This window comes from Pristiophorus japonicus, chromosome 5, assembly GCF_044704955.1.
Source record: "Pristiophorus japonicus isolate sPriJap1 chromosome 5, sPriJap1.hap1, whole genome shotgun sequence".
Classification (NCBI taxonomy): domain Eukaryota; kingdom Metazoa; phylum Chordata; class Chondrichthyes; family Pristiophoridae; genus Pristiophorus; species Pristiophorus japonicus.
Genome location: NC_091981.1, coordinates 247790683 through 247805397, shown reverse-complemented (window position 1 = coordinate 247805397; position 14715 = coordinate 247790683). Strand labels below are relative to the sequence as shown.

Here is a 14715-nt window from a genome sequence, read left to right as displayed (position 1 = left end):
TTTATAAAGATATCCTTCAGTTCCTCCTTCTCACTAGATCCTCGGTCCCCTAGTATTTCCGGAAGGTTATTTGTGTCTTCCTTCATAAAAACAGAACCAAAGTACTTGTTTAACTGGTTTGCCATTTCTTTGTTCCCCATTATAAATTCACCTTAATCTGACTGCAAGGGACCTACGTTTATTTTCACTAATCTTTTTCTTTTCACATATCTATTAAGCTTTTGCAGTCAGTTTTTAGGTTCCCAGCAAGCTTCCTTTCATACTCTATTTTCCCCCTCCTAATTAAATCCTTTGTCCTTCTCTGCTGTATTACAAAATTCTCCTAGTCCTCAGGTTTGCTGCTTTTTCTGGCCAATTTATATGCCTCTTCTTTGGATTTAACACTATCCTTAATTTCCTTTGTTAGCCACGGTTGAACCACCTTCCCAGTTTTATTTTTTACTCCAGACAGGGATGTACAATTGTTGAAGTTCATCCATGTGATCTTTAAATGTTTGCCATTGCCTATCCACCTTTAATCCTTTAAGTATCACTCACCAGTCTATTCTAACCAAGTCACGTCTCATACCATCGAAGTTACCTTTCCCCTAGTTCAGGACCCTAGTCTCTGAGAATTCTACCATATTATGGTCACTCTTCCCCAAGGGACCTCGCACAACAAATTTGTTAATTAGTTCTTTCTCATTACACATCACCCAGTGCAGGATGGCCAGCCCTCTAGTTGGTTCCTCGAGATATTGGTCTCGAAAACCAACCCTAATACACTTCAGGAAATCCTCTTCCACCGCATTGCTACCAGTTTGGCTAGCCGAGTCAATATGTAGATTAAAGCCGCCCATGATAACTGCTGTATCTTTATTGCATGCATCCCTAATTTCTTGTTTGATGCTGTCCCCATCCTCATTACTACTGTTTGGTGGTCTGTACACAACTCCCAATAGCGTTTTCTGCCCTTTGGTATTCCGTAGCTCCACCCATATAGATTCCACATATCCAAGCTAAAGTCCTTCCTTACTATTGCATTAATTTCCTCTTTAACCATCTACGCCACCCCACCTCCTTTTTCTTTCTGTCTATCCTTCCTAAATGTTGAATACCCTTGGATGTTGAGTTCCCAGCCTTGGTCACCCTGGAGCCATGTCTCTGTGATGCCAATTACATCATATCAGTTAACTGCTATCTGCGCAGTTAATTCGTCCACCTTATTCCGAATACTCCTCACATTGAGTCACAGAGCTTTCCGGCTTGTCTTTTTAACACCCTTTGCGCCTTTAGGATTTTGCTGTAATCTGGCCCTTTTTGCTTTGGGTTTCTCAGCCCTCCACTTTTACTTTTCTTCTTTCTATCTTTTGCTTCTGCCCCCATTCTACTTTCCTCTCTTTCCCTGCATAGGATCCCATCCCCCTGCCATATTAGTTTAACCCCTTCCCAACAGCACTAGCAAACACTCCCCCTTGGACATTGGTTCCGGTCCTGCCCAGGTGCAGGCCGTCCGGTTTGTACTGGTCCCACCTGCCCTCAGAACCGGTTCCAATGTCCCAGGAATTTGAATCCCTCCCTTCTGCACCACTCCTCAAGCCACATATTCATCTGAGCTATCCTGCGATTCCTACTCTGACTAGCACGTGGCACTGGTAGCAATCCTGAGATTACTACTTTTGAGGTCCTACTTTTTAAATTTAGCTCCTAGCTCCCTAAATTCGTCTTGTAGGACCTCATCCCGTTTTTTACCTATATCATTGGTACCTATATGCATCACGACATCTGGCTGTTTATGCTCCCCCTTCAAAATGTCCTGCACCCGCTCAGAGACATCCTTGACCCTTGCACCAGGGAGGCAACATACCATCCTGGAATCTCGGTTGCGGCCGCAGAAACATCTATCTATTCCCCTTACAATAGAATCCTCTACCACTATAGCTCTACCACTCTTTTTCCTGCCCTCCTGTGCAGCAGAGCCACCCATGGTGCCATGAACTGGTCATCCCCCTCAACAGTACCCAAAGCGGTGCATCTGTTTTGCAAGGGGATGACCTCAGGGGATCCCTGCACTACCTTCCTTTCACTGCACTTCCTGTTGGTCACCTATCCCCTATGCACAGAATCTACTTGTATAAATGGAATTTTGTGTTTATTTTGCTTGGCTGATTTTGGGTTGAAGATCAGTAGTTCACAGAAGCTTTTGATCAGTGCAGTTAGTCCTGAGATTCCTTATAGTGTGCGAGAGCTATTTTGAATTCTCTTCCCAAGTATCAAAAAAAAAATATTCTCTAAGAAAAAAAATTAAGAAATCAATGCAGTCAACAGCCTAAGCAAAACAGAAAGTGTTAGTTTCAATAGCAATTAAAAGTGTGATACTGAAAACTATCGACTCAATCCAATCATACAGCCAAAAGAAAAGAAATGGAAGCCTACATGGTTCAAATGAAGTTAGGTGAAGTCACGTACTGTCAAGTCTCAATAGGACAGCTTCCTGTGATTCCTGCCAGTGGATGCTGGCTAATTCTATTGATTGTGAAGGATGTGAAAGGATTTGAGCTCTGAAAACAATGTTTACTACATTTCATCATCAAAGCTTCACTATTGGACCAAGTTATGTAACCTGGAGTCACTATAAAGCACTGCTGGAATTGATGCTATTTAAGAAAAGGGTGTTTGCTGTTAGCACTCCCCTAAAACTCAATTTTTGCTAATGCTTTTACCGTGTACACATGTCACAGGAAATTGTTCATCTCCCATGGGTTGTAAATTGCCTCCATCATCTAAAGCAAATATGATGAACTCAAGTAGCATAACATCTGTACAGTCTGATTACTATCAGGTATAGCTATTTGGTGTCCAACTACAGCAGAATAGTGGCAATAATTTATGTCTATTAAAAGTAGAGAAGTTTCCAATATCTAGTGTATTAAAATGATCCATCTCCAACAATTTGATGCTCAATTAAATGCCATTACTACTTGGAACTGAACTTGAACCATTATTTATAAACCTCAAGGCCATTTAAGGTAAATTTAAGGTGAGAGCGCTATTTTGTGTATTTAGATGAATATGACATTATTAATCATAACAGCACAAAATTAAACACCGGATACTTCTGTTTGCACCACAGAAAACTGATTTACTGGAGTGGAGGGAGGGAACAGTTGGCAATCTAGGCTTGGAATCAATTATAGAAATTACAACACAGGAGGGAGGCCATTGATGTCTGTGCCAGTACTGGCACTCTCTCTCCAGTAATCCCATTCTCCCCCAGATCCTTTTACATTTATCCTTTTCAAATATTTATCAGATTCCCTTTTAAATGATGTTCTGGTCTTGAGCCTCAATATGGTGAAAAATCCAATAGCCCTTAGTTCAAAAACCACCTTTCTCTCTTCCCCTTGGTTCTCCAGTGAGAATTCTTTGTCTCCGACCCCTTGTTCTCCATTCATTCACCAATGGAAACAATCTTTCACTGATTACTCACAGTAAAGTCCCCAGGTTTCACTCACCCAATCACTGGCTGCTCCTCTCTCGGCACTGCTTCCACTCGCCATATTACTGCTGCTGTTGCTCCTGGCTCTTCAGAACATACTGGGTGCCATGCCCAGCATATTTCTAGTCTTTTTTTCCTCCCCTCTTGCCCAAGCCCCAATCTTACCAATGCCCAGTCTACCCCCACCTAAGCCCCAAATTCCCCCGACCCCCACAGTCTTTCACCTGCCCGAGACCCCCATCTTCCGACTCCCATTCCCCAGTGTCTCTATCTCTACCAGAACCCTGCTCCAGTTTCCCTCTCACCCCCAACCTCCATTTCAATGTGTCTCACACTCCCGACCACCAGTCCGTTGTCACTCTCACCACTCCCACAAATCACCCTGCCCCGCTCTCCCTCTCTTCATTCACCCCCAGACTTCCGCCAACCACTGTGAAATTTACTGAGAATAAAATAAAATAAAAATAAAATTCAATGCACGTTAACAATTCAAAACTCTACAATCAATTTTAAGTAAGCTTAAAAGTACATCATATGTCCCAACGCATTGTCCCACAGGTGGGTGGGTTTACAGCTACTAATTTTGGTCAACCCACTACAGAGATACCAAAAACTTGCAAGAAAAACTGCTGGGCTGGAATTGTTCAGAGCATCAAAAGATCCATTGGAGTGCGTCACTTGTTAATTTAGTCAGAAACATTGGGCAGGTGGGGCTCGAGACAAAATTATTGACCAATAACAGTACACTTTTTAAAAAAACTCTCAGTAATGTTCAAAGAAGAAACCTACGGGGAGAAATTTGCACCTCCTGGGGGTGCTAAACGGGGCGCAAACGATTTCTCGCCCGGGGGCCGTTGGCACTACCGCCTCCTGTGAAGTTGTGAGAGAGTTAGCGGAGGCGCAAATCAGCAGTGCCGCTGCGCCGGCAATGATGACGTCATCAACATGCACAGTGACCCGTTTTCGGCCTGGAGCGGAACTTGGGTAGCGCCCAGTGAGGCCGCCGTGGGCGATGTTCGTGCCAGCCTCACGGGTCACGAACCGGCCGCACTCTGCAACGATGAAAAGTAAAGGGGAGGTGCATGGCCCCATTTTTTTTTTTTTTTTTTTAATTGCCGACTTACCGATCAGGCCTTTTCGCAAACGATTTTGCGAGGTCCGTGCCACGATGGTGCAGCTCGGCACTCCGTCTGTGTGCCGGGCTGCGGCCACGGCACCCTGCTCCCCGGTGGCCCCTCACCCCACTGCAGAGTTCGCAGCAAGCCCTCCCCTTTAATGGAAGGGGAGGGGCTTGTGCTCGTGCCAATGCTACGCGGCACTCTGTAGCGCTGGAAAATTCAAGCGCTTACCGCCCCAGTCTCTCCCCGAGAGAAAGTGGAGCGGCAGACATTGCGGGGTCGATAGCCCCAATTTTGCGGACGGGGTGGGACTTCCACACCTGCCGCAGGAAGTCCCGCCTGTTGCGGTTACCGCCGCCAAACGGGGAGTTACCGAATTTCGGCCCATAGACTTTGTAGTCTTTTGTTTACGTTAAGTTTTACGTGGGGGTTGGGCTCCGGCTCCAAACATACTCATACAATGCTAGATATGTAGTTTGGCGCTTCCTTCTGGTGCACGCATGATAAAATTGTCACTGAGGTATTTTTTTTGCCTTTTCATTCAGTAGCTTTTATAATTTGTATAAAGAGGAAATATCAGTTGCACCACTTCTTAGGCGGTCCCTCATATCGAGGATAACTTGCTTCCACGCCAAAAAGGGAAGGTGTTTCAATGAAGGACCTAATATTCCAGGTCCTGAACTACATGTTGAAGGTGGAAGATGCCTGTGCATGGATTTTTTTTTTTTTTTAAAAACGTGTGATGGCCGTTGCACACCAGCCACCACATGGGCTTGAGAGAGCTAGGTCTTGTTCCAGTAGCAAGGATTAACCAAGACGACTGGAGACCAGCTCTGCTGCACGGACCTAGTGCACGCACACATATCACAGTGTGGGCTGGCCCGTGCTGCCCCTGGGTCCTCACATGTACATGGCACCACACAAGCAGACAGGTATGTTTTAGATTGATCTGCTTTACAACATCTCCGTTCTCTACTCATCAACCAAGACGACACATGGGCAAACTCTTCCCATCAACCTGCCAACGTCACACTGTAATCAGCTGTGAGCGCAGAAATTTCAAATTTCAGTGATCAGCTTCAGAAATGGCAAAACCAATCAGGACTGTCAAATGACATTCCAAAAAAAAAGGTTTACTGGAAAGACTCTTACCCTAGAAGGGTATTCTTAAGTGTATTAAGCATTGTGAAAAGCAAAGGGAAAGCAGCACATTTTAGGAAATTGTTTACCTGTACAATTTCATACCTTTGCTGGAGTTACACTCCCAAATTCCATAAAGCTGATATTCAACTTCTGATAACTGCAGGTTTAAATGTGACAATATAGTGAATATCTAAGTTCCTAACAGATGAATATTGAAAGCTGAAAATTAATCTGACCTCAAGGCAAAAGTTCAACAATTATTTTAATGAACTCTACACCCCTCCCCCACTGCAACAAGTACCTTGGGGCTAGATTTTCCCCATCAAGTTTTGTTGGCGCACTGACCTCAAGCGCGCCGACTTTGCACGCTGGAAATGGCGCCGGCAAAAACCCGCCCCATCCTGGCCGCTGCGTGCAGTCCCCGGAGTCCTGGCATGGCGTCGATGTTTGAAATGGGGGGGCGGAGCCAAAGGCCCACGCCGAAAACACTGCCGGCACCTTCGCGCATACAGCTGCAACTTCCCTCCCCTATCCCAGGCCGAATGGCTTCACACACTGGCCGGCCGGCTGCCTTTCCCGGGCAGACCACCTCTGGTGGCTCAGCGGGCTCTCTCTTCCCCCCTGCGATTAAATGGCAGCAGCTTCCCTCCCCTATCCCAGGCCGTATGGCCTCAAACACAGGCCGGCCGGCTGCCTGCCTTTCCTGGGCAGACTTTAAAGATGGTAGGATTTACTTCTTTTTTTATTGTATTTTTATTGGTTTGAGCTTTTCCTTAATGTTTGCTGCTTGTATGTTGAGGTCCTCTCCAGTTCCCTTCCCTTCCCTCCCCTATCCCTGCCCTAAAGTCTGTTGAATATGCGCTGCTTTTTCTTAACTGTCAGCAAGGTTTTTCAGAGCTGGTCACATACACTGACCTAAGTGGATCTGGAGTACTTTTTTGCTGGCCAAAGTGGCATAAATGGCCAAAACTGACGCAAGTGTCTGGGAACACCCCTTTTGAAAAAAAAACTGACCTAAAAAAAAAAATCGTACCTAACTGACTTACTCTGGAGCAAACCTTTTGGGGAAAATGGCATTTTCTAACTTACGCCAGAAAAAACAACTTGCTCCCAAAAAATTGATGCAAGTCATAGCCAAAATTGGGCTCAGACACAAACTATTTTGAGACAAGCCCAGTAAGTTAGCAATAGCTTGACAATTTCCAACTTTACACACTATACCCATTTCAACACATTACACAACTAAATTGGGGTGAAAGAAGCTTCCTGAAACACTTGTTTAGAAAAAAAAATCACCCCAGTAAGTTGTATGTAGTTTAACCGTTAAAATCTGTGCTTTTTCCCCCCAGTAGAGTATTTAGGTGTGTTATCCATTTCAGGATTGATTGGGTAGTAGCCAGAAAGATTCCACTTGTTCTCGCAATTGTAAGTGACTCCAGTTATATCAAAAGTGTCATCAATAAACTGGAGACTTTTCTGAACAGTACTTTATAAAAAAGTATATTGCTGTGGAAGTCAAAATACAATTTCTAAAACCTTAGTTTAGGATTAAAAGGATAAATTTTTAGCACTTTTAAAAGCACATGGACGCCATGTAACATGAAATCATCCTTGGACAACAATATCTGAACTTTAATCACTGTGCAACATGACTGATATGATACATTCTCTGTCTACATGATTTTGGAAAGCATTCAAAATTTCCCACATCAGAGTGGAAACAAATTAAAAAAATATCAAGGTCATATCAAACTATCCTTGGACCAAGCAAAGGAAAAGTTCACTGCAAAGTCATAAGAACATAAGAATTAGGAACAGGAGTAGGCCATCTAGCCCCTCGAGCCTGCTCCGCCATTCAAAAAGATCATGGCTGATCTGGCCGTGGACTCACCCACCTGCTCCCCACGGGAAGTGAAGTCATTTCCTTCACCTCACACATTTACAATTAATGCTACATAATTATTTTTCTGCATCGAAGACATTAAAAACCTTCCATTTTGTGATGCACCAAGCTCAGCGCAACAATCTTCATATGCAGAAGATTTGACACTTCACTAGGCTCACGGCAGTTAAAGGACCAGTCTCCAGAGGCAAAAGAGGAAGCATCAAACTGTGGAGATCTGTGATGCAAGAAAGGTAGCAAGAATAGGTACCACAGTTGGCAAAGTACAGGGTTTATTTTGACTAGAAAGTAACTGGTAGTAGTTTAAAGTAATTGGTAGAAGGATTAGAGGGGATTTGTGGAGAATTTTTTTTCCCACCCAGAGGGCAGTAGGGGTCTGGAACCCATTGCCTGAATGGGTAGCAGAGGCAGAAACCTTCATCACATTTAAAAAATACTTGGAAATGCACTTGAAGTGCCGTAACCTGCAAGGTTACGCTACAGACCAGGAGCTGGAAAGTGGGATTAAGCTGGATGGCTCTTTTTTGGCCGGTGTGGGCACGATGGGTTGAATGGCCTTCTTCTGCGTCGTAAGCATCTATGATATGATTCTATGATAGAACGGGGTGCCTGTGCACTATATGTGATAAGAGCTTGGGGAAGAAAGTATACAATGTATTTAACAAGAGGCCGAACTTGAAGCCAGTGGATAGAGTGTCTTGCACAGCTTGCCCAAAACAACCTTCACTATAATCATTTTGGATTCAGAGCAGTGCAATTTACCTGGAAGTCTTCATCTGTCAGATAAATTTCAAGCTTTAATGGATCGACTCCCTCTGGCAGAGGCCGGGCTTGTAGTTCTGCCAGTGGGTACTGAGTCTTGCACAGCTTGTCCAATACATCTTCCACCAAAATTATTTTATTACAGACTTCAGCTTCCTAGGATTTAAAAAAAAAGGATTTTAGGCAACCCACATAAGCAGCAGCATGAAGATTTGGGGGGAAAAAAAGATTAGATCCTTTACCTTTTCGGTGATCTCTGCAATATCTTCCCTGTGCTCCCAGCTGGGAAACATATTAGTAAACGTCAGTGGTTCAAGACCCGCATGTATCAGGTAGGACTTTGGTGGCTTCTTGGGATTCTTTACTGTGATCAAGTAATGGAAGATCAACGTATGTTAGATACCAGTCATCACTCCAACTTTACATAATCACATTTTTCAGACCATATACACAACAATGCAATATCACTGCAGTGAGTGAGCAGCATATTGAAGATTAAAATTTACATTCTGCCTATGTTAACCCTATTCAGACCTGTTAAATGTGCATTTTGGACAAAAGATTAACAGCATTTTAAATTTCACGATATGCACACATGTAATATCTTTTTAAACTTAATTTAACAAATCTGCTATAACAGGAAGAAATATAGGATAACCGACAGCTAACAAGAATTTCAAGGTCATAATTCCGGCAAGCAGTCTGACATCATAAATCACTAGACTGAGGGTACCGGAGCAATTTAAAGAATGCCAGCAGATCCCAGAGGTTTAATTACAACCTGTGAGTCACCAGCAACATAAATGCTCGTTTCTGTAGTTAAGGCACCCACCTTTTACAGTGGAAGGTGCGATACCAGTTTTACATTCATGAATGGGCAATAAAGCTGATGATGGTTATCGGATCTGGAGATATATGGGAACACAACAGGTGCTACAGCTACCCATGTTTCATCCCAAAATACTCATCTAGTCAATTTGGAGAAAATTAGTTTATATTTCAGAAAGTGTTACAATTAAAAGGTCACACCACCAGTTGTACACAAAAATGTGGATTAAAAAAAAAAGGTAGAAAAATCATGTGCCTACTTAACAGCAAACAAATCAAAGATACTTACAGCTGTAACTTATTTGCCATCAAATCAGGAATACTGGCTATCTTACCCAATCGCTCATACATATATGGCAACAGTATGCCAAGTAGCCATGGTAATTTGACATACTGCCAACATATAACTGTACATGTTAATATTTCTATCCATCATCATACAAATTGCTTTTGTCAATTAACAGAAGTGAGATGGTAGATCTCTAAATGATGCATTGGTCTGGCTTGTATGAAATTTGCAAGTTTCAAAACATGCTGAGCATTGTTATTTTCACCCCCTTTGTTCTCAATGTGACACTACAAGGGCTTGACAGGGTAGATGCTGGGAGGATGTTTCTCCTGGCTGGGGAGTCTAGAACCAGGAGTCACAGTATCAGAATGTCAGCCATTTAGGACTGAGATGAGGAGAAATTTCTTCACTCAAAGGGTTATGAAAGGGATGTTGAGGCTCAGTTATTGAGTATATTGAAGACAGAGACCGCTAGATTTTTGGATATTAAGAGAATCTAGTGTTATGGGGCTAGTGCGGGAAGGTGGAGTTGCAGTAGATCAGCCGTGAATCTTATTGAATGGAGGAGCAGGCTCGAAAGGCCGATTGGCCTACTTCTGCTCTTATTTCTTAAGTTTTTGGGTAATATGAGGTGACATGCATGTGTGGGATTATACAGGTGAGAACGATGCCAGATTGGAATAGCTTTTTTTGTCAATACATTAAATCTTATCAAGAACATAAAAGGAGCAGGAGAAGGCCATTCAGCCCTTCTAGCCTGCTCTGCCATTCAATAAGTTCACAGCTGATCTTATACCTCAACGCCCCTTTCATGCACTATCCCCATATCCCTTGATTCCCTTAATATCTCTGCCTTCAATACACTCAACGACTGAGCATCGACAGCTCTCTAGGGTAGAAAATTTCAAAGATTCACCACCCTCTGAGTGAAGACATTTCTCTTCTCAGTCCTAAATGCCCAACCCCTTAGTCTGAGACTGTGACCCCTGGTTCTAGACTCCCCAGTCAGGGGAAACATCCTCCCTGAATCTACCCAGTCAATCTCTAAGAATTTTGTATGTTTCAATGAGATCACGTCTCATTCTTCTAAACTCTCGAGAATATAGGCCTAGTGTACTCAATCTCTCCTCATAGGACAAATCCCCCATCCTAGGAGTTAGTCGAGTGAACCTTCGTTGCACTCCCTCTATGGCAAGTATATCCTTGTGGTGCAGGCTTGAAGGGCCGAATGGCCAACTCCTGCACCTATTTTCTATGTTTCCTTAGGTAAGGAGACCAAAACTGTACGCAATACTCCAGTGTGCTCTCATCAAGGCTCTATATAATTGCAGTAAAACATCTTTACTTCTGTACTCAATTTCTTTGTAATAAAGGCCAACATACCATTTGCTTTCCCAATTGCTTGCTGTACTTGCATATTAACTTTCAGTGATTCGTGTATTAGCACACCCAGGTCCCTCTGAACACCAACATTTCCCAATCTCTCACCATTTAAAAAAATACTCTGCTTTTCTATTTTTCCTACCAAAGTGGCTAACTTCACATTTCTCCACATTATATTCCATTTGCCATGTTCTTGTCCACTTGCTTAACCTGTCTATATCCCCTTGAAGTCTCTTTGCATCCCCCTCACAATTTACATTTCCACCTAAGTTTTGTATCAGCAGCAAACTTGGATATATTACATTTGGTTCCCTCATCCAAATCATTGATATAGATTGTGAATCTGGCTGAGGCCCAAGCACCGATCCTTGCAGTACCCCATTAGTTACAGCCTGCCAACCCGATAACGACCCGTTTATTCCTACTCTCGGTTTTCTGTCCGTTAATCAATCCTTAATCCATGCTAGTATATAACCCCCAATCTCCTGAGCCCATATTTTGTTTAATAACCTCTTGTGTGGCACCTTATCGAATGCCTTCTGAAAATCCAATTACACTACATCCACTGGTTCCCCCTTATCCTGTTAATTACAACCTCAAAAAACAAAGATTTGTCAAACACGATTTCCCTTTCATAAATCTGTGTTGACTCTGCCCAATTATATTATGATTTTCTAAGTGCCCTGTTACCACGTCCCTAATAATAGATTCTAGCATTTTTCCTACTACTGATGTCAGGTTAACTGGTCTATAATTCCCCATTTTTTCTCTCCCTCCTTTCTTAAATAGTGAGGTTACATTTGCTACCTTCCAATCAGCGGGAACCATTACAGAATCTATCTTAAAATCCGAGACCCTTCACTCTGAATATAGCTTGCTCCACTCAAACAGTACTCATTTGTTGTGGTCAGCTTACAACATATTAGGGGTACCTTCTGTAGAACTGTAGTGGACATGCCTGAACAGTACCACTTTTATAATCCACTATATATCACCTGATGTGCATTGAATGATGCATATTATTAATAAAGAACATTCATGCATCTTATTCCAACATCCATACGCCAGCACTTGTCATCTAATGCTGTTATTCTGACTGAGTACACAATTAAAATATGCCAGATTTTAATATTCTCATATTACATACTTCGATTATAGTTCCCTAATTGTGTTCAGAATAAAACAAAAAAAATATAGAAAATATAAAGAGGGGAAAAGGAAGCAAATAAGTGAGTAAAGAGCCAGTTAAAACATCACCAACTGCCCTATGAACTGGAATCCATGCAGTAAATTACTGAACTCCAACTCCCATTTAATGCATTTAAACTTCAGATTACAACCATCAATATTTCTGCTGTACCTTTGCAGTATTGTAACACGGTTTCCATTGCACATTTCCGATCTGTGTCCCAGCGGATCCGGGCAGATCCTGTGATTTCATTTTCCGTCGGCCACCAGCCCTGCCAGAGATACACCTCGTGGTGATTGTCCACCAAGAATAGAGCTGCACACAAGATATAGAAAATGCTGATATATTCGGGGTACTGCAGGCTTCTTAAAACTTAAACAACAAAATGTTTCTTAAAAGTAATTGCCATTCTAATTGCTCAGCGAGATGCGGAGCTATATCGACTAGCAATTGCTCATGCAATGTTAAGAAAATTAAAGGGCCCTGCAGAACTGCTTGCCTGTGATTTAAATTAAGTTGATTTAAACTTTGTATTTCTCCAAAAAAAGTGCCACAATTTTTAAAATGGACCTCAATCTATGTTTGCATTTTGAACCAATTCCATGCACTACAATGGTAATCTGTTTCAATAAATATTCCTAGTTTTATTTTACTTAACAAAATTAAACCTCAGATATCATATAAGAAACATACTTTTACGATGAGATGACATACTGTGGAATCGATGATTTGAATAAAACATCATTTGTTATATTAAAATGAGCTCAAACTATGGTCCAGTTTCAGTTACATTTACTTCATTAAAATTGGACAATAGTTTGGGTTCATTTTAAGATAGCTGCTCATTTGTGTATTCGGCTAGTTACCGAAAACTGTTTTGAGATGACTGAGTTTTTTTTCCAAACTATAGGTTCATAAAATTGAGGATACACAATGAATTGTAACTATAGATTCCACTATACATGTAAATAATTTCTGAAGGAAAATGGCATAAAGTCTTCTTTATTATCTGTAACAGTTTTCTACTATACACTATTGACAAAACTATATTAATTTAAATAATAGTAGCAGTCGGTGCTTCGCATCTATATATTCTGTATGTTTTTAACAGCAGCTTAAATCAAACACACAGTGAATCGAGCCATTATGATATTGTGCTTGGTCAGGTGCTGGGGCTGATGGATCTTCACACTGGAGCATCTGGATTCGCTAGAGCCAACAACCGAGAAGGCCCAATTGAAAAATGGATCTTCCCACAAATTTGTTCTGGGATTGCTGCCAGCTGTGTAAAGCCTGTGCGTCAGCAGCTGAAGGCACTATTAACCTTTTAAAGTGCAACACAAGAGCAGCTTTACAGAGAGATTAAGTGTCATTAGTTGCTACCATTACAAATAGCAGCTCTTATTAGTACCAGCTTTTATATTGCATCATATTAACATACAGAAGAAAGGAATAAGAAAGGGCTATTTGGACCATCAAACCTGCTCAATCTATGTATTATCTACCCCATCAGACTCAATCCCATTTTCTGTGCGAATACACACTGATCCCAAAGGTAATAAAGTGAAACAAAAAAAAATTATCCATTCCTCATCTCTCAAGTTCCAACCTCAAGCTTGCTGAGTTTCAAAGACATTTCTCTCCCCTCCAACTAAGGGCCCAAATTTGGCCCTCCAGTTTTTTCGGCGCACTTACATGAGGTGTGTCGACTTTCTACTCTCAAAACGGCGGCAAAAACCTATTGCCGTATTGTCCCCGTTGTGTCGACTGTACTCGTGCTTGACGCGGCGTGGCAATGGGGGGGGGGGGAAACTAGAGCCTTGCGCTCAAAAGAGTATCGGCAGCTCAACACATGCGCACTGGAGGTGTCGCGCATGCGCAGTAGCTCCTTTGCAGCGTGGGACCCGATATGCTGGGCAGTCATTGTTGCTGGATGGAAGATCAGTTAAAAGTGGAGCAGCAAGCAGCCAGCCAGCAGGTGGAAAACTCCGATCGGTCATTTCTCGCTGTCTGATGCTAGCTTGCTGGTGCGTACTCCCACCCCTAGCCCTGACCGAAGGGCTTGCCAGTGCGTTCTCTGAGTTCTCCTGCCTGCCGGTTCATTCTCCTGCCGGTGAGTTCTGCGCCCCCCCCCACCCCCCAATCGCCGGCCGAGTGGCCTTTCACACCGGCTGGCCCGCTGACTTCCCGGGCCGAGTATGAAACATAGAAAATAGGTGCAGGAGTAGGCCATTCGGCCCTTCGAGCCTGCAGCACCATTCAATATGATCATGGCTGATCATTTTTGCAACTTTAGTACTCCATTCCTGCTTTCTCTCCATACCCCTTGAACCCTTTAGCTGTAAGGGCCACATCTGACTCACTTTTGAATATATCTAACGAACTGGCCTCAACAACTTTCTGTGGTAAAGAATTCCACAGGTTCACAATTCTCTGAGTGAAGAAGTTTCTCCTCATCTTGATCCTAAATGGCTTACCCCTTATCCTTAGACTGTGACTCCTGGTTCTGGACTTCCCCAACATTGGGAACATTCTTCCTGCATCTAACCTGTCCAATCCTGCCAGAATTTTATATGTTTCTATGAGATCCCCTCTCATTCTTCTATGTTCCAATGATTATAA

The 14715-nt window shown here is 42.7% G+C and overlaps 1 protein-coding gene across 16 annotated transcripts in view; it reads right to left on the bottom strand.

Moving 5' to 3' along the window:
* The window catches only part of svila (supervillin a), a 183900-nt gene that overhangs the window by 6737 nt on the left and 162448 nt on the right, over positions 1-14715 (bottom strand). For 11 of the 16 annotated variants that reach the window (XM_070881500.1, XM_070881505.1, XM_070881510.1 and 8 more), the window contains 4 exons: positions 12265-12408; positions 8647-8768; positions 8405-8560; positions 5842-5896 (listed from right to left, as the gene is read on the bottom strand). In XM_070881500.1, the coding sequence (XP_070737601.1) occupies positions 5842-5896; positions 8405-8560; positions 8647-8768; positions 12265-12408 (477 nt within the window). The remainder of the gene's footprint in view (positions 1-5841; positions 5897-8404; positions 8561-8646; positions 8769-12264; positions 12409-14715) is intronic. The other 5 variants (XM_070881502.1, XM_070881508.1, XM_070881512.1 and 2 more) reach the window with 1 other exon arrangement.